The sequence below is a fragment of the Rhinoderma darwinii genome, chromosome 4, assembly GCF_050947455.1.
Source record: "Rhinoderma darwinii isolate aRhiDar2 chromosome 4, aRhiDar2.hap1, whole genome shotgun sequence".
Taxonomy (NCBI): domain Eukaryota; kingdom Metazoa; phylum Chordata; class Amphibia; order Anura; family Rhinodermatidae; genus Rhinoderma; species Rhinoderma darwinii.
Genome location: NC_134690.1, coordinates 94,339,625 through 94,364,212, shown reverse-complemented (window position 1 = coordinate 94,364,212; position 24,588 = coordinate 94,339,625). Strand labels below are relative to the sequence as shown.

Genomic DNA, 24,588 nt, shown 5'->3' with positions numbered 1-24,588 from the left:
ATCTTTGAAATACAGTGAATTCACCTGTTTCTTGTAATAAGAAATAGTGGCAACAGTGTATTGAAAAATACTTGCTGAGAAATCCCACCCCTACCTCCTTTTTTATTTTATTTTTTTGTTAAATTCATTTTAAGGTGATTAATTAAGAAATTCCTTGAAAGGTAAAGGTCTGCTTAGTGATGCCCCTACCACATCATCCAGAAAGCATGATGTTTCTATTTATCGAGGTGGAAGGCTATGACTGAAAAATTAGACTAAGAATCTTGCTTTAATAATGGTGAAGGTGGCCGAGCATGTTTTCTGGTGGAGGATACGGGCAAACTATCAAAAGCTAGAGGGGTTACTATGAAAATAGAAACTAAAGAACCCAGGACCGTGAAGAACGTGTTTGAACGGCTAGATGGTTGTAGGCTTAGGTGTTTTCCTGTATATGTTAATGTTATGTCCGTGAAGTATTTCCAGTGAAAAATTCAGCTTTTGACCAGCTTCATGAAGCTTAACAAGCCCTTAAGGTATGTGCACACAAAATCAAAAAGTCTGAAAATACAGAGCTGTTTTAAAGGGAAAACCGCTCCTGACTTTCAGCCGTTTTTTAAGCAGACCTGTTTTTCGCTGCGTTTTTTACGGTCGTTTTTAGGCTATGTTCACACGGAGTATTTTGGGGGAGGAATATCTGCCTCAAAGCTCCAAACGGAATTTTGAGGCAGATATTCCTCCCCCAAAATACTCCGTGTGAATAGCAATTATCGCGCCGTTTTTCGCCCGCGGCCATTGAGCGCCGCGGGCAGAAAACACGCTTTCTCCTGCCTCCCATTGAAGTCAATGGGAGGTCGGAGGCGGAAGCGCCCGAAGATAGGGCATGTCGCTTCTTTTTCCCGCGAGGCAGTTTTACTGCTCGCGGGAAAAAGACGCCGACGCCTCCCATTGAAATCAATGGGAGGCGTTCTCGGGCCGTTTCTGCCGAGTTTTGCGACGCGGTTTCCGCGTCAAAAAACTCGGCAAAAGACCCCGTGTGAACATAGCCTTATAGTCCATGAAAAACTGCTCCAAAAAACGGCTCGAGAAATTACATGCACTTTTTCGCGGCCGTGTTTTTACGTTGCCGTTTTTCCAAAAAACGCCCCGTTGGAACAGAATGCCGCTTTTCCTATTGAAATAAAGCGGCAGATATTTTGTGGCGTTGTGCTTCCGATTTTTCGGCCCGAAAAACGTCCAAAAATAAGCTGTGTGAGCATACCCTTAAAGTTTTATTTACCTGAATGGTGCTGTTATAAAGATTCCCCTGGTTTTTCCAACTAGGCCTCCCCTGAAGCTTGTCATAGCCATAACAATGCTGAAGTGGGCCGGATTTTTTTTTTTTTTTTAAGTACCCCTATGAGTGCTGTGCCATCTTTGATAGAGCCCCAAGAGTTTTTCTGCCCGGGCACTTAGTGGCTATAAAAGCTGGAGTCTCTACTAAATAGCAAATGTTCCAGGTATTAAATTTTGGCTAGCTTGCCTACTATCCAGAAGAGGGTTGTAAGGGATCTGCCAGACACAGCTTCTGTGTCGACACCCGTGGTTAATCAGTCTGCATCTGCTCCTAGGTCTGATAGTGACTCGATCTGCTACCACTCAGGCTGGTAGGCTCAGGAGTGGGAGAACCTATCACAGCCTGGCCAGACGGTTCTAGCTCCCGCCCTCGGCCTATTTATAACTTCATTTCCTTGTCTTTGCCTGTGATTGTTTCCTGGCTCTGCTGCTCCTGCTATCATTATTGACCTTGCTTCATTTTGACCCTGGCTTTACGGACTACGCTCCTGCTCTGCGTTTGGTACCTCGTACACTCCTGGCTTGACTCATTCACTACTCTTGTTGCTCACGGTGTTGCCGTGGGCAACTGCCCCATTTCCCTTAGCTTCTGTGTACCCTTGTTTGTCTGTCGTACACATATTAAGCGTAGGGACTGTCTCCCAGTTGTACGCCGTCGCCTAGGAGGCCGTGCAAGTAGGCAGGGACTGAGTGGCGGGTAGATTAGGGCTCACCTGTCTGTCTCCTTACCCCGTCATTACAAGGATATTCCAGCCTTTAGCATTTTTCACCTATCCAGTGGACTTTGATCTCCCATTCCCCAGCTGCCAGACTGCGGCTGGGAGGAGTTTGAATGTAGCAGAGTCCTGGCTCCATTCAAAGCCTGTCAGGCTTACGGAAAGAGCCAAGCACTGGTTAAGAGAAAAAAAATCTAAAAGTTGGAATACCCCTTTAATGCCTCAACGGACGCATTAAGGTTGTCGGCCGTACCACTTTCCTGACTAGTCTCTCTGGGCTTATGGCTGTGGCTTAGAAATTGGCTGGGAGATTTTGTTTTAAAATATGAAAATGCCATTCGGCGCAAAGGGTCTTAACATTAAATAGCCAGGGCCTAATAGGCTGCCTGTCCGTTTTACACTGACATATATATATAATACATAATAATTCAAAAGTATTGCAATGTATTATGAGCGATTAGAAGGTCCAATATTGAAGTCCCATAGTCTGATTTAAAAGTGTAAAGTTAAAAAAAAAAAACAAGCTGCCCCCTCCTTGTAAAGAACTTTTTTTATCTTGAAATAGAGTAAACAAAAAAGCGCATATCTGTAATGTTCCATACAATAAATGGAACATAATATTTAAGCAAACACCTCAATTCCATACAAAAGACTGCCAAAATTGCTGAGGTTTCTTGGACATCCTGCCTCCCAAAAAAGGGCATAAAAGTGATTTAAAAAAAATTAGCATGTACCCGAGTAATAGTACAATTAGAAAAAAAACACCTTGTCCTGCAATTAAATATAAAATAATAATGCCCTGATAGAACTACTGGGGGGCTTCACCTTTTTATATCCTCAGGCTTTCCTTTCAGGAGATGGTTTCTTCTGGTGCTGTCATGGGTTCTGAAAAAAAATAATAATCTGAGGCTATGTTCACACGCAAACGTAATATACGTCTGAAATTACGGAGCTGTTTTCAGGCGAAAACATCTCCTGAATTTCAGACGTAATTGCTTGTACGTGCGTTTTTCGCGGCGTCCATTACGGACGTAATTGGAGCTGATTTTCAATGGAGTCAATGAAAAACGGCTACAATTACGTCCCAAGAAGTGACATGCACTTCTTTGAGGCGGCCGTCATTTGACAGCGGCGCGTAAAAAAAAAAAAGCCTGTGTGCACAGAACATCGTAACCCCATTTATTTCAATGGGCAGATGTTTGGAGACGTATTTTCGGACGTAATTCGAGGTGTAAAACGCCCGAATTACCTCCGTAAATAGGGCGTGTGAACATACCCGAATGGTTGCCCTTATTTCTGATACATTATGTTCACTGTGAAAGTCTTGGTTTTCAAAACCTAAAATAAATGGTGGATTCCCAGAACCATTGAGTTCACACAGGATAGAAAAGTATTTTCAAGGCATCCTAACTGAACGATCTAAATGTGATCAAGTGTCGAATAACTTTTTTTTTTTTTTTAATCAGGTCATTGATGCTGCACAGAGTATGGAAGATGTACACAATGCTATAAAACAGATTAGCAAAGCAATCATAAAGGAAGCCATGGATCAGCCAATTGGGAAGCTTTGGGTTGAGGACTGATGTGAACATGGTCTGCTGGGATTCCGATTGCTCAGAAACAAGACTTGGTCACTTTAATTGTAAAGCTGGTGGATGTTGTAGAACGACTATACATAACATGAATACAGTGTTTTGTTTTTTTAACTAAAATGCAAACTTCACTACCAGTCTTGGTTTTTAGATGTTTTGACACATGCTGTGACATCATTGTGACTTTGCCTGGAATACGTGTAAGCATTGAGTTAGCATATGTTCACATTTGCATAATGAACGATGGGGTCTGTCCGGGTTCCATTGTGGTATGTTTGGATGAGAAAAGTAGCGCTACACGCAGCTCAATGTTTTTGTTTTTTTGTTTGTTTTTTAACATGACTGAATTTGACACAGGCTCTGAATGGCCTATGATACAAATATTAGCAGAGCCTAAGTTAAACATTTCAACGGGCTATGTGAGAACTGAAAAGTATTAGTACGGCTACATAGAGTACAGCGGGCCGCTCACATAGACTTCCGGTCCCCCGCCATCGCCATAAAGATCTATTAAAATCTCAGAATCAGCGTGACGGGGGACTGGACTGTATATTAAACGTCTTAAATATTACATTTAACTAGTGACACTTGCATCTAATTAAACATGCAAATACACAAGAATAGTGAGATGTTGAATTGGATGTTTATACAAGTGCATGTGTTGCTGCTGTTCAACCAAATTCACAATCTCTATGTAAGCTCTGAATAAAGATTTTATTGCAATTGCTTTAGTTCCTTGTATCCTCTTCCTCCTACCAATTTTTTTTCCCCTTGCACATTCCTCATATTTTAAAGGTTATTACCATTTTATAAAGTGATCTTATTTTGCTAAGGTGACCTATGAGATCCCCTCTGATCCTGAGCATTCATTTAGGGATGCATCCCCTTCTAAGTTTTCCCTGCACTGCAGTGTTTTCGACTATCTGCCTGTGCAGCTCTGTTACCTGCTCAGCCGGTGGGCACTAAATTAGCACAGCAGTCCCTTTTTATTCTCTGGATCGTAGGTTGGTCCCAGAAGATTGCTCCTGCCATTCATGAAGTGATAATATATTTTCTAGAGATATGCCATCACTATAAGATGGGATAACATTTTAGAGGCGTTCAAGATTAGAAAAAGTCTGCTTACCACCCCCACCTGTCGAAACCATGCCACATCTCTCCATGGGCTGTCTCTGGTATTGTTGAGAAGCCTTTCCTGATATGACGGCAAATGCTCCCCTCGAGGGTATACTGGGACATGTACTATGTGTATACATAGGGGGGAATGCTCCTGAAATGTCACATCGTAATGTATTTATAAGAAGGTCTGTGATGGAATGGGGATCTAGAAATGGCTGCAATAGAAGCAAATGGAGATAAACGTGCTTGAGTGCTACCACAAGCAATGAAAGAAAAAGGTTTCTGTGACTACAAGACCCACTACATACCAAAAATATATAAAAGGTCTCTAAGACAAAGTAGGGAAATGTTTAAAACAAAGAAAATGTGGCTGGCTGTGCCCACAATCACAGCCAGTAATTACGGGCACGGCCGTGTGCATGAGGCCTTAGACCATAGTGCGTGAATTTCACCATCACTCGTCTCACCTGTACACTAAGCAAGCTAACCCCAAGTATCTGCACTTATACAGATTTTCTTCAGACCAACTGACACCCTTACCTATCGGTTGGCTGACCCCTTCTGGACAGGCCACACAATTTTAACTCTTAAAAGCATTGAGATTCCCAATGCCACTACGTTGACTGTGTATCGCTAAGATCCCAAAACCTAAATATGACCACTTGAGTTGCTCCAACAACTGTCCATAATTCTTCTAAATATGGATGTTAAAGGGAAGGTGTCATGATTTTTTTATTATATTGCTTTTAATAAAATATAAACAAATTTTATTTATTCGTGTTGTGACTGTCTACTTTATTCAAACTTTTACTTCTCTGTGGGGGCTGTCATTTTTTTTTCTCCATCTGTGTCGATTAACGACACATACAGAGATGCTATACAGCACATACAACCCCATAGAGAATGCGAACGGGAGCCGGTCCATTCTCTGAAGCATACGCCGTCTGTGTGGGTACGGTGCATGCCTTTGAGTCCAGGTTGATACGTTGGCTGCTAGTTCTATTTCCTGCTTAAAATCAACTAAAAAAGAAACAACACTTTAGAAATATTGGAATGTTGTATGGCCTTAGAGCAATAAAAAAAAAATGGGAGCAATGTTGTATATACATTTTAGAATCCTATAAGTTGGTAAAATGTGTTGCCATCTATACTCTAGTGCCATACATATTCAAAGGCACGTGATAACCATGTTATTTAGCGAAGTAAATGAGAAAAAGTGTGTATAAAAAAAAAATACATTGCCAGAACAATATTTATAAATAGAAATGTGAAGTTGATAAAAGGGCATGGATTTTATTAAATGATGGGAACCATACGCCTAAATATTAAAAAGAAGAAATCGGGAGTACTGTAGCTTTAAATTGTTCATGGTAGCCTCAATATAATACATATAAATAGTGGACATTGTCTTACAGTACATCACACATTGGTACACATCATACTGACCTCTTAGGCCCCATGCACACGAATGTGTTTTTGCGTCCGCAATTCCCCTGAAAATCCACGGGAGAATTGCGGACCCATTCATTTCTATGGGCCCATACACACTATCCGTGTTTTCACGGGTGCCCGCAAATCCGTGCCACACAAACTCAGGACATGTCTTATTACGGCCCGCAAATTCGAAGTCAATGGGCCTGTGGAAAATGCGGGTACACCTCCGTGTGTCAACCACAGTTTGCGGAAGTGTTGCTAGGCGACGGCCGGGAATTAATTCTGTCGTCATCCTGTTTTACCTAGGCATTTTGCGGATTACATACGGATGAACTGCGGAGGACATTTCACGGAATACGGTCCTGGAATTTGCAGACCAGAAACACACTACGGTCGTGTGCATGAGGCCTTACAGCTGTAATAGACTATTGGAACACTGTTAAGCCATCTTTTATACACTTTTCCCACAGAGAAAATACAGTGACACAGATGAAATATCTGACGTATTCTGGACTTGGAGTATCGACTGCCTACGTATACCACTGAGATGCGCGTTTTGGGCATGGAACAACTATTAGTGGGAACACAGGTTATGATTTAGTGGGAATAAGAGGTCATCTACCTTTTAATTTAAAAAAAATAAAATATTTTGGGAGCAAAAGATCTAAAAAAGTGTTTCAGTACTCAAGCCACTTCTCTGCTTTCAAATCAATTGCGGTTTGATCTTTTGCTGAAGACGGACAGACTTGTTGCTATGGATATTATGCCTGACAACACCATTGAAAATTCTATGGTGGTATCACTAGTGACAAGTCTCAAATGATTCATATGTACAACTGGGTTGGCAGTAGTCCAGCCATGTAATTACTCATTCTCTTTCATTTAGGAAAAGGAAACAAAACCTTGAATGTAATAAGCTTTAAAAGCTCCCATTTTCTGGTCCCCTCCATATCTAGCTGGGGATTGTCTTCGCTCATCTTACCTGGTCTCCATTGCAGACAGCAGTGAGGAAAGGTTTTAGCTATAAATTACCTCCCAGACAGAAACAAAGCAGACAGGCCGGAACGAACGGGTCCGATACGCTGCGTGATTTTTATGCAACGTATCAGACCTGGAACCCGCAGCACCTTCCATCCAAAAGAGAAAAAAATGAAAATCGCACCACGTTGGGTTGAAAGCGTTCATACTCCCTCAGTCTTCTCTGCGCGTAGCCGACCTCCTGTGATGACGTTGCAGGCCATGTGGCGCTGCAGCCTGTGACTGGCTGCACTGGTCACATGGGATGAAACGTCATCCGAGGAGGCTGGACTGCAGGAAGAAGGAGGGTGTTCTGGGTATGATTTAATTATTCTTTTTTCCTGGAGCTGCGATTTTTGCAACGTAATAGCTGTGGTTACGCCGTAAAAGTCGCAACACTTGGGTTTCTGTTGCAGGAAACCCGCAACAGAAAATCACAAAAAATGCCGCATAAATGGACACGCTGCGGATTTAAATTCCACACCGCAGGTCAATTTAACAACGTGGTTAGGAGATTTTCTAAATCTCATCCACTTTGCTGCTGCTGTAAACGCTGCAGAATTTCCACACACAATTCCGTTGCAGAAATTCTCCAGCGTTTACGCTACGTGGGAACCCGGCCTAAGTCCTCTCTATTTTCCCAAATTCCGTTACACAAGCACTAGCATGAAAATAGGAGACAAAATGAACGTTTTCTGGGAAGATTTTTCCTCCCCCGTTAGGCTACATTCACACGAGCGTGTCTGATTTACGTGTGTAAAAAACGCAGCGTATTTTGTGCATTTCATGTCTGTTGCATATGGCATCAGGGTGCTTCGGCATGCTTATGGCATGTGGTTTTCACGTCCGTGCAAGCACTTTTTTTATTTTTTATTTTAATGCTCTGCATTTCCTTACCAACTGATGTGTGAAACACGGACAGCACATGGGTGTGTGTCTGTGTGCCGTCTGAGGTTTTGCCGCACCCATAGAATTCAATGGGCGACAAGGTGCGCAAAAACACACCAATATAGGACATGCTGTGTGTTTCACACAACGGAGACTCGCATGAAAACACGGACGAGTATTACGCTCGTCTGAATGAGCCCTTAATTGTGATACGGGACAGAAGGATATGGTAAACATTGCTAGTACTTTAAACTTGGATCTTTCTAAAAATAGTCAGGTGAAGAAGCTTTTAATATTTTTAAAATAAATATTGAAGTCACAAAATGGCTACATTCACTTATGTAGGCAACTGCTATATTGTAAGTTAGTAACAAGCACAGTCACATCATAACTCTATGGTCTGTGAATCATTGTATACTTTCAGCAGCTCAGCAAAACGATCTGGTCAGAAGACCATGCAAGGCTTAAGGCGGTATTCCCAACTCACACATTTTTGGCATAGCCACAGGAAATGTGTGAGAGGTGCGGGTCACACCTCAGACACCCACAGCTTTGTGGAGAACAAGGGTCCCCCACCCAGTTTTGGGAGACAAAGTGCAACTAAAGGCTTTGGAATTCTTCATCCCAGTAAACTTGAAAGATGTATATTCCCTCTGATGGTATCAAATGAGAAATGTTTGCTTTTTAGGAAAGTATCTTTTCACAAATATAACACTGAATCCTGGGCATTCTAGCACCATGCACTGCATGAAAATACGGGTCGCAGCAAGACATTGTAAATAGGACAATTCTTACATCCAGCAATGTTTGTAATTTTTATGGTTATGGAAACAGCCGAGCGAGCGAGCTGAGCTGTTTCCGGAACTCCTATAGAACTAAACAGAGCCGTGCACACGCTACCCGCACCGATCACACATTCACGGCATATCCTGTGGATATGCCATTAATGTGTGTGTTTGGAATACCACTTTAAGCTAAAAACAATGGAGATATTTTAAAGAAACAACCGCAAAAACTATTTGTTACTGAAGGCAATTAAAGGCTCTTTATGGAATTCTTCATCCCAGTAAACTTGAAAGATGTATATTCCCTCTGATGGCATCAAATGAGAAATGTTTGCCCAGCCATGAATCCTGATTGATGTGATCGGATTCCACATCTTTACAGCGGGCTGGACTTCCTTCTAGAAGAGTATCTTTGCACATGGAATGTAAAAACTGATTCCTTACAACGCACTGGATCCTGGACGTGTCTGGGCGTCCTAGCGCTGGGCACTGCATTAAGATACAGGTCGCACAGGGCTCTGTAAATAGAACAGTTCTTATATCCAGCAATGTTTGTCGTTTTTATGAAGAACAAAGAAGCAGCAGCCTCCTTACTGTGGACTATTCCACTTTTCCCCTTTACATCAGTCCTTATAGTCTTTTTGCTTTTTCTTCAAAAAGATAAAATTTCGAATTCTTCATCTTCTGAGTCAAAGAATCTGTCAAGGCGGTCGGCATCTGAGGAATCTAACACAATGATAATTATCAAGACTTACAACAGTCCAGTATAGTTCAAATGTAACTTTCATAGAGATTTCCTGCATTGCCATTTGTAATTGCAAATCTCATGTAAGAAATCTCTGCAGAAGTGGAGCTACTCATTGTTCTTGATAGTCAGAGGTTGTCCTATGTGCCCCATTACATCAACAGTAAATACACGTCTATGGGTTGCCCTCCTCGGTCTAGTTGTTAACATTCTATACAATCAATTCTTAGTTATATGCATTTCTGGGAAATCTAGGGACAAAAAATATGACCACCGTTACACTCCCACATGGGTTGTCAGAGCTTTCATAGAATCCTGAATGGCACATCTACCCATCTTGCAGTGGTATGGCTGTGGGGGATGCATCATTGCACAATGTCACAGATATAACTGTCTGCCGCTCCTCGCGTCGTCCTCCTGGCTGGCTCCGCTCCTGTTCTCGGAGATGCATGTGTGGTGTCCTCCCACGCCGCTGACGCTCTGCCCTTGCTCCTTTAAGAGGGCGGGAGAGAGCGTGCGCCAAAATAATTCACCCAGCTTTTCCTGGGTATTTAAGGTACTCTTCCTTTCCTTCTTTGCCAGAGCAATTTGGTTCTTACTAGCGTTTCCTGTGCTCCTACGCTATATTGTCTATTGGATTCCTGTGTTTTGACCTTGGCCTGTACCTTTAACCATCCTTTCCTACCCTGACCTGCTAAGTGACCGGTGACATTAAAGAGAGAGGAGTAGGGGGGCGTGGCCTAGCGGTGAATGTGAGAGGACGTGTGTGACCGGAGCTCCTGCTGTACTCATCCTATAAGGTCCATATATCCCGTAAAATTCGGGGAAAATAGCTTCCCCAGGGTCTTACCAGAGTCTGGAGGTGGAGGAGCACGAGTACCCGGCCATAATGACGCGCTCCAAGAAGCAGAAGTCGCCGCCAGCGAGTCCCGGGTCCCGCGCTCAAGATGGCACCGAGGAGAAGGAAGGCCGCAATAGAGGCCTCCGGCAGGAAGTTGTGGAAAAGCTGGAGAGGTTCGCCCGCACGCCGAGAGCAGGGGGGGCGGCTGCACAGCGAAAGTCGGCTGGAGAGCAGGCAGCTGGAGGCCCATCTTATGGATCCAGGTACTCTCCTTTGGCGGGGGACATGAGAAGTGAGGAGGAGGAGGAGGAGGAGGAGGAGATGAGTGGCGCCATGCAGGATCAGCCAGGTGCTGGAGGGAAAAGTGGAGTGAGGAAGGAGGAACCCTCCCTAAAGGACATTTTGGCAGCGGTGAAGCAAAATTCTATGGTCCTTAATACCTTAGCAAGCCAGATGGGTGGATTGAAGGAGGACATTTTGCTGCTCAGGAATGATTTGCAGAAAGTTGCGGAACGCACCACTGCCGTGGAAGGGAGAGTCTCAGACATGGAGGATGCGATTCCTCACATAAAGCAGGATGTGCAGGCACACTCGCAGGCAGTGGCGACATTGCTGGCTAAGACAGACGATATGGAAAATCGGTTGAGACGGAATAACGTTCGCCTTGTGGGGGTTCCGGAAAGAGTGGAGGGAACGAATCCGGATGACTTCTTTGAAAAGTGGCTGATGGACTCATTTGGCAGAGAGGAATTGACCCCTTTATTTGCGGTGGAGAGAGCGCACAGGGTGCCGACCAGACCTGGCCCTCCGGGAAGGCCGCCGAGACCGGTGCTGATAAAGATTCTACATTATAAAGATAGAGACAAGATCCTGAGGAAAGCTAGAGAACGTCAAGACATCTCCTTTAATGGGGTGAAAGTGTCCTTCTTCCCGGATTTCTCTATGGAAGTACAACGGAAAAGATCACAGTTTATGGATATAAAGAGACGCCTAAGGGCGTTACAAGTGCAATATTCCATGATGTATCCTGCCCGTCTGAGAGTGGTGGCGCTGGGCACAACTTCCTTTTTCGAGACACCGAGAGAAGCGGTTAGATACCCATGAAAGTCAGCTGAGACCGGCAGAGGGACGGCGTTGATCCGGAACAGACCGGCTGACAAAAGGAGGCTGGGGTTGCGGGACTGAACCAGGTGTCGTAAAAAGTTGCAAGATATGGCATTGAGGGTTTCTGGTCATGTTTGGACTTGGAGCTGGAGGGCATGGTTGCGGTGAACGCGGAAGACCGGAAGAGGAGGAATGTGTTTATGGACATTGAGGGGTACCGATATGTTGAAGGGATGGTAGTTTATTTGCAAGAAAATGGCAGCGGGAGAGATGGTCAGTTACGCGGGAAAAGTGCATAACGAGTTATGGTATTGTTGAATGTACGGTGGGCGGAGTTGACCTGCCGACGCTTGTTATGGGTAATGGCAGATAGGTTCTGTCGCCCCAACCCTTGGAAAGGGGTAGGTTTACGGGGGAGGTTGCAGGGGGGGGAGGGGAGGGAGGGAAAGACGACCCAGCCGGTCGGATATGTACAATTACGAGAACAGGAAAGGATGTGTTGGGATATGTTGAGGGATGATGGGATCACTTAATTGTTTGTCCTGGAATGTACGGGGCCTGCGGGAAGCCAGGAAAAGACAGGCGGTATTTGATTTTATTAGGAAACAGGAGTCGAGGGTGATAGGATTACAGGAGACGCATATGACTAGGGATTCAGTTTCCATGTTGCATAGGGCCTGGGTAGGCCATAGTTTTCATTCTTACCATACTACATATTCAAGGGGGGTGAGTCTTCTCATACATAGGGCAGTGCCATTTATATGTCACGACTCCTTCCAGGATGGGGAGGGGCGGTATGTGGGGGTACACTGTACGATGTATCATTGGACTTGTGTGTTGGTGGTGTTGTATGTCCCCCCTCCATTTTCTAGCGGATGTATCAAGAAAGTGGTGGAGGAACTGGCTAGGTACCCGGAGGTGCCGCTACTAGTGATGGGGGATTTTAACGCAGTATTGAATACCAATATGGATAAATTCGGCATGACAGGGGGAGGTTTAACAGCGTTTGGCCATCTTGTTGCTGAAGTGGGTTGGCGGGACATATGGAGGGATAAACATCCAAATAGCTATCAGTATTCTTGTGCGTCTTCCACATATCAGTCTTTATCCAGGATAGACCTAATCTTGTGCTCACCGGCAGCGGTACCCTTTATAGCCCAGATAGAATACTTGCAAAGAGCGTTATCGGATCATTCTCCTTTGTTAATGAAGGTAGAGACGGAGGGGAGGACAGGGCGGGGGCAAGGGTGCTGGAAACTCAATGCCTTTTGGCTGAAGCTGATAGATAATAAACAAATTTTAGACCTCATAAAGGAATACTTTCAGTTCAACTCAGGTACGGTACCGCAAGAGATACTGTGGGACGCGATGAAGGCGTGGCTGAGAGGGGTGTTCATCCAGCACATTTCAGCAGTAAAAACACGGTCTAGACAATTAGGGGAAGCGCTGTTGGAAAGGGTAACAGAGACAGAAAGGCTACATATAGCAGATAACACACCAGACACACTGAAGCATTGGGTGGAGGCGCAGCGGTTGTTAAAACAGCATCAGTTGGAGAGGGCAGATAACAAAAGGATGTTTTTGAAACGCCAATATTATGAGGAGGGGGAAACTACTGGACGGCTGTTGGCAAGGATGGCGCAGGCTCAGAGGGAGAATAATTACATACACACTATTAAAGGGGAGAGGGGGAGGTTGGAGACGGATACAGGACAGATTTTGAAAGTGTTTCAGCAGTTTTACTCGGATTTGTATGCCTCTAGGGCAGAGCACACACCTCAGCAGCTGGAAGAGTATATAGGGGAGACAGAACTTCCTAGGTTGGGAGGGGAGGAGAGGGACATTGGAGGAGCCCATATCTCTGGAGGAACTCCAGGCGGCTATAGGGATACTGGCCAGTGAAAAGGCGCCGGGGCCAGATGGTCTTCCGGTGGAAGTTTTTAAGGAATATGGGGAGGAGCTAGCACCGCAGTTACTGGCCACTCTTTTAGATAGCTTTGATAGGGGGCGGCTTCCGGAAACAATGTATGAAGCGACTATAGTAGTTCTGCCTAAAGAGGGGAAGGATCCCCAGCTCCCGGGCTCTTATAGACCAGTTTCCCTACTGACGGCGGATATTAAAATCATGGCGAAAGTATTGGCGCTTAGACTAGCTAAAGTAGTGGCTGGGGTGGTACATGGAGATCAGGCCGGCTTTATGCCATCCAAATCGACGGCGGTGAATCTGAGACGGCTGTTCTTGAATTTACAAGTTCTGCCGGATAATCGTGGGGGGAGAGCCATTATGTCCTTAGATGCGGCTAAAGCATTCGATTGCGTGGAGTGGAAATATTTGTGGTCAGTTCTGGAGAAAATGGGATTTGGCCCTAATTATATAAAATGGGTAAAGTTGTTGTATGTAGCCCCGACAGCAAAGATAAGGGTGAATGGGGTGCTATCGGATCGGTTTGCGCTGGAGCGGGGAACGCGTCAGGGATGTCCATTATCTCCATTGTTGTTCGCGTTGGCGGTGGAACCCTTGGCGTGTGCAGTGAGACAACATGAACATATTCAGGGGTTGAGATATGGGGGGGTGGAGGAAAGAATTGCACTATACGCAGACGATATGCTGTTATTCATGGCGGATACCGAGCGCACACTACCGTTAGTGATGGCCCTAATTAAGCGGTTTGGGAAATATTCAGGACTACTCAAAATCGGCTCTAATGCTCATGGACCCGGGGGTTATCCAGAATGGGGAAGAGGAGGTGGAGATACCTGTGGTCACGGAGTTTAAGTATTTGGGGGTTAGGGTGACGGCGAAAGCACAGGATTATATGTCCCTTAATGTAATGCCACTGTTAACAACGATAAAAGCCAAAGTAGAGGCGTGGAATAAGTTACCGCTATCGGCTCTGGGTAGGACGAATCTGATTAAAATGATCCTCATGCCCCAGGTGCTGTATGTCCTACATAACTCCCCGGTATGGATCCCCAAATATTGGTTCAGGAGATTGCATAACCTTTTTAGGGACCTAGTATGGAAGAAGGGGGTACCTAGGATTAAACTGGAGAAATTACAGCTGCCAAAGGAGGAGGGGGGCCTGGCTGTGCCCAATGCTTGGGTGTATTATTTAGCTGCCCAATGTCAACATTTTTGGGGGTGGGAGCAGGAAGAGACATGGGGGTCCAGTGCGCGCATCCTATCATATCTGGGGGGGGGGGGGGGGGGGGGAGAACCCGTTGGCAGGAATGGAAGCGCACAGCTATAAACAGATGGCGAGTACCAGACCCACTCTGCTGCTCATACACAAGGTGTGGTGGCAGTGCAAGCAATTGCTGGGGATAGGAGAGTGCACTAAATATACACCACTCTGGAGGAATGCTTATTTGGGGGAATTGGGTAAATTGGAAGGGATGCAGGGGTGGGAGCAGCGAGGCATAATACGATTGAGCCAGTTGTACGAGGGAGGCATACTTAAATCTTTTCAGCAAATGAGGGAGGAGTTTCAACTGGACTCCCGCATGTTCTATCAGTACCTGCAGATTCGGCACGCTGTGCAGACACAAGCGGTCAGCGTGGACCTGACGATGCATGCCGCGGGGGTGTTGGAGCATATTGCAAAAGCAGTTACATCAAAAGGATTAATTTCATTGGTTTATCGCAGGTTATTGGTGGAACATCTGGGGGATCCTATGGCACCAGTGAAAGCTGTATGGGAGAGGGATGTGGGTCCTATTACAACAGACCACTGGGAGGCGGTATTGGCAGCAACATGTACTTTGTCCATTAATGTAGCACAACGAAGATCGCAGTTGTTTCTGATACATAGGGTGTATAGGACCCCGTGGGTGCTGAAACAAATGGGATTAAGAGCAGATGGCAAGTGCCCTAGGTGCCCGGAGGAAAAAGCAGACATCCTTCATATGTTCTGGACATGCGGGAGGTTGGGGAGTCTGTGGACGGAAATATCGGAGCTAGTGGGGAGAGTGTTTGAGGTACAGATTCCATGGGATCCTGTGGTAATGCTGCTAGGGTATGTTGGAGATTTGGGGGGGGATAGGATGTCAGGGTTGGCAATTGCTAAAATACTATATCAAGTTAGGAAAGGAATAGCAAAGCACTGGCTGGATGCGGAGCCACCATCAAAACAAGAAATCATAGGGGCACTCAACTCACAGGTTCTGATGGAATATAGGATATACTCCAAGAGGGGGTCCAAGGTCAAGTTTGAAAAACAATGGGCTAGGTGGATCGATCAATCTGGGTATGCTTCGGTGGAGCTAATGACACTAAGGCAACAAGTTCAGGTATAGGGACACTGACGGGGGGGTGCATACGGAGAGCAGGTGTAAGATGGGGAAGGGAAAAGGGGAAGAGAAGGAGAGAGGATTGGAAAAGTGGTACTGAGAAGACCGGCTGGGGGGATACAAGGGGGAGTTGGGGGGAAGGGAATGTTTGGTTGGATGTAAATAATTGGGTCTGCTGAAATTTGCTTATACACTGTATGAGAACGTACAATGACCTGTAATAATGTGAAGTTTGTTGAATAAAATTGAACTGATTAAAAAAAAAAGAGAGAGGAGTAGGCACTACTGTAAAAGAGAATTTTGAATTCTGCCAGTAGATTTTCACAACAAGGGCTCCATATCCCCATTTGGTGGTGCGCAGTAATCACGAGCAAGAATGGAAGAAGAAGGTGAAAAAGCGGCACTCACCCATGATGGTAAAAACTTCTATGTGGAAAAGCAAGGGAGGACCAAGCAGATAGTCAACAAGGTTACAGCCTGTTTCCGTAACAAATCTCTCCTGTCTGCCCCGACCACTTGCTATGTAACCAGTTACAAACCACGCCGCCTGCCCTGACCTTTTGCTATACCGTAACCAGACCACGCTTACTGACACGTCACCGGTTATGTTTACTGCTGCAGGGAAACCCCAGGTTGCTACCCCAAGAGTGCACAGTTTGCCATATGTATACACGACTGGAGCCGGAGTTCCAGGGTGAATATCTCTGTGGCAGATGTGAGCATGTTGTTCACCTGGAAGCTCGTATTAGAGATCTGGAGGAGCAGAATGCAACACTGAGGAGGATAGACAATTTTGAGCGGAGCTTGCTGCTCACAGAGCATGCAGTTAGTGGGTTAGAACTGGAGGGTGAAGACATGGGTGAGCAGGATCAGGTAAGTAGCTGGGTTAATGTAGTTAGGGGCAGTAGAAAGGGGTCAAAGACAAGGAAGGCCGATCCGGTTTCTGGCATTCCAAGCAAAATTGCCAGGTTGGGTGATGATGCGAGGGTGTCAGTCTCAGAAAAGGCAGCCCTAGTGGATACTGATCTCCCTAACAGCCGGGAGAACAGCCCAGCTAGTAGTCGGCGGGATGGTAATGCAGGCAAGCCAAGACAATTGATAGTTGTAGGGGATTCTATAATCAGGAAGACGGATAGAATAATTTGTCGCCAAGACCGCCTCAACCGAATGGTTTGCTGTCTCCCTGGTGCCAGGGTTCGGCATGTGGTGGAACGGGTGGACAAATTGCTGGGAGGGGCTGGTGATGATCCAGCTGTCGTGGTCCATGTCGGTACCAACGACAGAATAAATGGTAGGTGGAGGAGCCTTAAGAATAATTTTAAAGAACTAGGCTACAAGCTGAAGGGAAGGACCTCCAAGGTTGTATTCTCAGGAATACTGCCTGTGCCATGCGCATCACAGGAAAGACAGCGGGAGCTTAGGGAGTTAAATGCATGGCTGAAGTCTTGGTGTAGAGGAGAAGGATTTGGGTTCCTAGAGCACTGGGCTGACTTTTCATTGGGGTACAAACTGTATTCTGCAGATGATTTGCACCTAAATGGAAGGGGGTCCGCTGTGCTGGGGGAGAGAATTCTAGCTGGGGTGGCGGAGTATTTAAACTAGGGCTGAGGAGGGAGGTCAATGTAGAAAAAAAAGGGGTAGCCAGGTTAGAGAGGGGTCAGACTATATTGGTGGGGGGAGAAACAGAATGTGGGGAGAGGACTAGACAACAAGATAAGGAGATCCTTTCGTTACAAAACATCAGTGTAAATAAAAAGGACCGATTAATGTCAAATCACATTTCTGATAATAAAAGTGAAAAACTGACAGGCAAGTTAAAGTGTATGTTCACAAATGCCAGAAGTCTAGCAAGCAAAATGGGGGAGCTGGAGGCCTTGATACTGGAAGAAAATATAGATATAGTTGGTGTTGCTGAAACATGGCTGGACTCTTCACATGACTGGGCTGTAAATCTACAGGGTTTTACACTTTTTCGTAAAGACAGGACAAATAGGAAAGGTGGTGGTGTATGTCTGTATGTGAGAAGTGATATGAAGGCGAGTGTGAAAGAGACAATAGTGGGTGAAGACTGTGAGGAGGTTGAAACCTTGTGGGTGGAACTAGAAAGGGAGGTAAACACTGAAAAAATTACTTTTGGTGTAATCTATAGACCCCCCAATATAACTGAGGAGATGGAAGGTCAGATATATAAACAGATGGAGCGGGCTGCACAGGCGGGTACTGTAGTGATAATGGGAGATTTTAATTTCCGGGATATTAATTGGTGTCATGGTTCGGCTTCAACTGCAAAGGGGAGACATTTCCTCAACCTGTTGCAGGAAAATTTTATGGGCCAGTTTGTGGAAGACCCGACTAGAGGTGAAGCTCTGTTGGATCTGGTCATTTCTAATAATGCAGATCTTGTTGGGAATGTCAATGTTCGTGAAAACCTCGGTAACAGTGATCATAATATAGTTACATTTTACCTATACTGTAAAAAACAAACGCAGGCTGGGAGGGCAAAAACATTTAATTTTAAGAAAGCCAATTTCCCCAGGATGAGGGCTGCAATTCAGGATATAGACTGGGAAGAACTAATGTCAAATAATGGAACAAATGATAAATGGGAGATTTTCAAATCTACTTTGAGTTATTATAGTGCAAAATTTATTCCTACAGGTAATAAGTATAAACGACTCAAATTAAACCCCACATGGCTTACACCTTCTGTGAAAGGGGCAATACATGACAAAAAAAGGGCATTTAAAAAATACAAATCTGAGGGTACAGCTGTAGCCTTTGTAAAATATAAAGAGCTTAATAAAATCTGTAAAAATGTAATAAAATTAGCAAAAATACAAAATGAAAGGCAGGTGGCCAAGGATAGTAAAACAAATCCTAAAAAATTCTTCAAGCATATAAATGCAAAAAAGCCAAGGTCTGAACATGTAGGACCCCTAGATAATGGTAATGGGGAGTTGATCACAGGGGATCAAGAGAAGGCAGAGTTACTAAATGGGTTCTTTAGCTCTGTATATACAACAGAAGAAAGAGCAGCTGATGTAGCCGGTGCCAGTGCTGTTAATATATCAGTTGATATACTGAATTGGATGCACCACATACCACTCCCCTCAAGACTAGTGGGAGTGGCTATTATTATTTAAAGCACCTGCTCACTCGCCTTCATCAGCGTTTCAGACCTGGCTGTGTCCATTTGTAAGTATGGCCTTTTTCGGTGTTTTTGAATTGGATGAATGTAGAGATGGTCCAAGCTAAATTAAATAAAATAAATGTGCACAAGGCTCCGGGACCAGATGGGTTACACCCTAGAATTCTTAAAGAGCTTAGTTCAGTTATTTCTGTCCCCCTTTTCATAATATTCAGAGAATCTCTAGTGACAGGTATAGTGCCGAGGGACTGGCGCAGGGCAAATGTGGTGCCTATTTTCAAAAAGGGCTCTAGGTCTTCCCCGGGTAATTATAGACCAGTAAGCTTAACATCCATCGTGGGGAAAATGTTTGAGGGGCTATTGAGGGACTATATACAGGATTATGTGACAATAAATAGCATTATAAGTGACAGTCAGCACGGTTTTACTAAGGACAGAAGTTGTCAAACTAACCTAATCTGTTTTTATGAAGAGGTGAGCAGAAGTCTAGACAGAGGGGCCGCTGTGGATTTAGTGTTTTTGGACTTTGCAAAGGCATTTGACACTGTCCCCCATAGACGCCTAATGGGTAAATTAAGGACTATAGGTTTAGAAAATATAGTTTGTAATTGGATTGAGAATTGGCTCAAGGACCGTATCCAGAGAGTTGTGGTCAATGATTCCTTCTCTGAATGGTCCCCGGTTATAAGTGGTGTACCCCAGGGTTCAGTGCTGGGACCACTATTATTCAACTTATTTATTAATGATATAGAGGAAGGGATTAATAGCACTATTTCTATTTTTGCAGATGACACCAAGCTATGTAATATAGTTCAGACTATGGAAGATGTTCATGAATTACAGGCAGATTTAAACAAACTAAGTGTTTGGGCGTCCACTTGGCAAATGAAGTTTAATGTAGATAAATGTAAAGTTATGCATCTTGGTACCAACAACCTGCATGCATCATATGTCCTAGGGGGCGCTACACTGGCGGATTCACTTGTTGAGAAGGATCTGGGTGTACTTGTAAATCATAAACTCAATAACAGCATGCAGTGTCAATCAGCTGCTTCAAAGGCCAGCAGGATATTGTCGTGTATTAAAAGAGGCATGGACTCGCGGGACAGGGATGTAATATTACCACTTTACAAAGCATTAGTGAGGCCTCATCTAGAATATGCAGTTCAGTTCTGGGCTCCAGTTCATAGAAAGGATGCCCTGGAGTTGGAAAAAATACAAAGAAGAGCAACGAAGCTAATAAGGGGCATGGAGAATTTAAGTTATGAGGAAAGATTGAAAGAATTAAACCTATTTAGCCTTGAAAAAAGACGACTAAGGGGGGACATGATTAACTTATATAAATATATTAATGGCACATACAAAAAATATGGTGATATCCTGTTCCTTGTAAAACCCCCTCAAAAAACAAGGGGGCACTCCCTCCGTCTGGAGAAAAAAAGGTTCAAGCTGCAGAGGCGACAAGGCTTCTTTACAGTGAGAACTGTGAATTTATGGAATAGCCTACCGCAGGAGCTGGTCACAGCAGGGACAGTAGATGGCTTTAAAAAAGGGTTAGATAATTTCCTAGAACAAAAAAATATTAGCTCCTATGTGTAGAAATTTTTCCTTCCCTTTTCCCTTCCCTTGGTTGAACTTGATGGACATGTGTCTTTTTTCAGCCGTACTAACTATGTAACTATGTAACTATGTAACTATGTAAGAGTGAAGTCTAGATCCCTCTATCAAAGGGTGAATACCAGGTGTCCCCTTAGGGCTAAACTGGGGAGTGGAGTCTATGTCAAATCCCTTGGTGACAAAGTGGGCTCACACCACACTTTACTGGCCGCATGACAGAATTTCCACGTGCCGCGAGACAGTGACATACAGAAGTAGCCACGAAAGCTGCATGCTTTTCAATCCCCAGGAGAACGGTCATGGCAGCCATATTTGTTACCCAGTTTTTCCAAAAAATAAGATAACTTTTTAACAACTTTACACAATAAAACTCAAGACACTTCAATATTAGAACCATATATATTCAAAGCAAAAATACGACCATTGCCAACTAGGGATGTTACAATACCAGAATTTGGACTTCGATACCGATACTCTGTGTAGTATTGCGATTTCGATACCAAAACAATACTTTGCCAACAGTAATAAAAAAAAAAGTTCTTCCATTTTCTGATGGGAGGCGCGAGGTGTGAATTTTGAGTGTCTCACATTAAGGCTGGGTTCACACAACCTATTTTCAGAAGTAATGGAGGCGTTTTACGCCTCGAATTACGTTTGAAAAAACGGCTCCAATACGTCGGTAAACATCTGCCGACAACCTGTCATTTTACGCGTCGCTGTCAAAAGACAGTGCCTAAAATTACAGCCTCGTCAAAAGAAGTGCAGGACACTTCTTGGGACGTAATCGAAGCCGTTTTTCATGGACTCCGATGAAGAACAGCTCCAAATTACGTCCGTAAAAGACGCCCCGCAAAACGCGAGTACATGCAACTACGTCTGAAATTCAGGAGCGGTTTTCTGCCCATACATGGTATGTCCCTCAATCGTGTCACAGGGATTCTTGTGACGCGATCCAAGGGGCATCTCCACTTCTCATTTTCCCCTGAATGCTGCAGTCCGCTTTGATCGCAGCATTCAGGAGAATAGCGGCGGAGATGAGAGGTTTCTCTGATCTCCACCGTTATAGAGTGGGGCTGCGGTTGTGTAATGCAGCCATTGCCCCGCTCCTGACAGTAAGTGCGCTCGCGGTCAGCATGAGGTGATGTGGCCGGCGCTGCACTAATGAGCGCAGGCACTGAAGACAGAACATGGGGGTGTTTTGCAGTGCGCCCGCCATGTTCTGTCTTCCGTGCCGGCTGCATCGCATCATCCTGACCCCGTGCACTTGTTATCAGGACTCGGGAGCGGGGCAGCGACTGTATTACACAGCCGCAGCCCCGCTCTCATACATTCATGTGTTACAATACTGAGCTGTGCGGCCGCACAGCTTAGTATCGAAATACATGAAATAACGGTATCTAAACAGTATCGAAGTTTCAATGCATCGTGCATACCTATTGCCAACACACAAAAAATGTTAATTAGTTCAGCTTAATAAATGAACCCTAGAACAAGCAACATGACTAGACTTACCTGGGGTAAGGTTTAGTACATCCGGATTGGATAGATGGAGGGGCAGCTGATCAACTACCTCAAACATGGGCAAAGATCCCCCATTTAGTGATATCTGGAAAGAAACCCGATATATTATTACATCTATATGAAGTGTGTGCTTGCCTTCTGATTTTTTTGAGCAATCCCCTCAATACAAACGACAGTTACAAATGATCGGCATTATGATCGCCCTACAACTTAAAGAAAAAAAATAATCACCCGTGCTACTGTATTCTGCAGAAATGGCAGTCTGTCTCTGGTACTTAGCAGTTTGTCAAACGTTTGGCTACACTTTGACATGTCATAGTGACATGTCAGAAGATTGGATTGGTGGGGGTCCGAGCACTGAGACCCCCACCAATCGCTGGAACAAAGCAGCTGAAGGTCTCGTGTGAGCGCTCAGCTGCTTCGTGTCTGTTTGTTCTTTTTTCCGGAAATAAATGTATCGTGTACGGGCTCAAAAGAAAGTCTATGAGCCTGCACTCGATACATCGGCTTTCCGGAAAAAGCCGAACTGATACGAAGTAGCGGAGCGCTCACACGAGCACTTCAGCTGCTTCGTTCTAGCGATTGGTGGGGGTCTCAGTGCTCGGACCCCCACCAATCCAGACTTCTGACAGGTCACTATGACATGTCAGCAGTTTGTCAAACGTTTAGCTACACTTTAAAGTATTCCTACACATAAACGGAGCGATTCAGATAATGGGCCTCTGACATCAATTTGGCTCCAAAGCCGGGTGCTCATGTAGCGTAAACGCTGTGGAATTTCCGCAACAGAATTCTATGCAGCATTTACAGTAGCAGAAAAGTGAATGAGATTTAAAGGGGTTTTCCAGGGACACAATTTATGAACGAATACTCCAAGGAAATATTGAATAAAGTTTCGAATATGCTTTCTGTGTTAAATCTGAACACATTTCTTCCTATTCACCCTGCTTTTCATCTGTGTCTTTTTTTCTCTCTCGAGACAGGCTCGTTCACGTACCTCACTGACCGACGCAACGACACAGGGCTGTTTCTTTACTAATTATTCCGCCCTCTCTCTGTCTATTGGCCCTCCCCACTAGTTCTCTCTTCCCCTTTAGTTTATCCCGCCCACCTGCTTTATCTGAGGTGCGGTCACAGAATCCTGTGACCACACCTGATAGCCAAGTGATCGCCATCATCCCTGTCTATATGTAACCCCCATCATCCCTAAATATATGTAATCCCCATCATCACTGGCAGCTTGCAGGCACTGATGAAAATGGCACCGCCATTGAAGCAGAAACAAAGAATGAACGGAGCAGAATTTTGAGGAGGCTGTGGACCAATAGGATGCCTGAAACCCGAGACTTCTGACGTACACCCAGGTTTGAGGCATCCTATTGGTCCGCAGCCTCCTCAATGTCCGCTCCGTTCATTCTTTGCTTCTACTTCAAATAGCAGCATGATTTTCTTTACGTGCAAGCTATTCCTCAATTTTCAGGGCGGGCAGCGCAGGAGCACTGAGGAATAGTATGCATGCAAAGAAAATCGTTCTGCTATTGAAGTAGAAGCGAAGAATGAATGGAGTGGACATTGAGAAAGATGTGACCAATGGGTTGCCTCAAACCCAGGACATCTGACGTATACCCGGGTTTGAGGCATCCTATTGGTCCATTCTCCATAACGCCTGCCCTGTTGAATTCTTTGCTTACGCTTCAATGCCCGCCCCATTTTCTTCTCATTAATGAAACTCCTCAGTGCTCGTGCGCTGCCCACTTGGAAAAAATTTGTGTCCCTGGAAAACGCCTTTAAACAAATCTCATGCACACGCTGCAGAAAAAATACGCAGCAACAACGTTGATAAATTGACCTGCGGTACAGATTTTAAATCCGTAGCATGTCCATTAATGCTGCGGATTCATTGCTCTTTTGCTGCGGATTTTCCCCATTGAATTCAATAGGGAGGTAAAAAAATGCAACAAATAGGAAATGTTGCGTCTTTTGCGGCGGAAACGGATTCCACAGCAAATATTGCGAATCAGAAAAAAACAACACTTTTTTTTGTTTAAAATAAATAAAAACGTAATAATTAACTGCCCCCCCCCATGGTCACTTAGACGCATTCCTCTGTTCAAGCCGGCCTCCTGGAATGACGTTTCACCCAATGTGACTGCTGCAGCGGTCACATGGGCTGTACGAAGAACAGAGGGACATGTTGCTATGACAACAGCCAGGGGTAAGTATTATCTGGGTTTTTTCAACCACTGCTTTCGGCAGCGGACATCTGCCCGAGAATCTGCACCACAATTTGGTGTGATTTTTAGGGCAGAATTCCCTGCGGATTCTAGTTTGGATACATTGCCAAGGTTTAGGCGGGTCTCTGACCCGTGGGAACCCAGCCTGATCGAGTCGTAGCTAGGCTTTTCCTTCACCAGGAGAAAATATTTAGTTAGCTGCCCTGTATCTGTCCAAGGCTTGTTG

At 44.8% G+C, this 24,588-nt stretch overlaps 2 protein-coding genes across 6 annotated transcripts in view; one reads left to right on the top strand and one right to left on the bottom strand.

Annotated features, from left to right (window-relative positions):
- The window catches only part of DTYMK (deoxythymidylate kinase), a 47,976-nt gene extending 44,247 nt beyond the window's left edge, over positions 1-3,729 (top strand). For all 3 annotated transcript variants that reach the window (XM_075861389.1, XM_075861388.1, XM_075861390.1), the window contains exon 5: positions 3,494-3,729. In XM_075861389.1, coding sequence (XP_075717504.1) covers positions 3,494-3,610 — 117 coding nt within the window. In that variant the 3' untranslated portion in view covers positions 3,611-3,729. The remainder of the gene's footprint in view (positions 1-3,493) is intronic.
- A 4,621-nt stretch (positions 3,730-8,350) lies between these two features.
- The window catches only part of ATG4B (autophagy related 4B cysteine peptidase), a 37,277-nt gene continuing 21,039 nt past the window's right edge, over positions 8,351-24,588 (bottom strand). For all 3 annotated transcript variants that reach the window (XM_075861385.1, XM_075861386.1, XM_075861387.1), the window contains exons 12-13: positions 22,120-22,213; positions 8,351-9,588 (exon numbers count right to left, since the gene is read on the bottom strand). In XM_075861385.1, the coding sequence (XP_075717500.1) occupies positions 9,515-9,588; positions 22,120-22,213 (168 nt within the window). In that variant the 3' untranslated portion in view covers positions 8,351-9,514. The remainder of the gene's footprint in view (positions 9,589-22,119; positions 22,214-24,588) is intronic.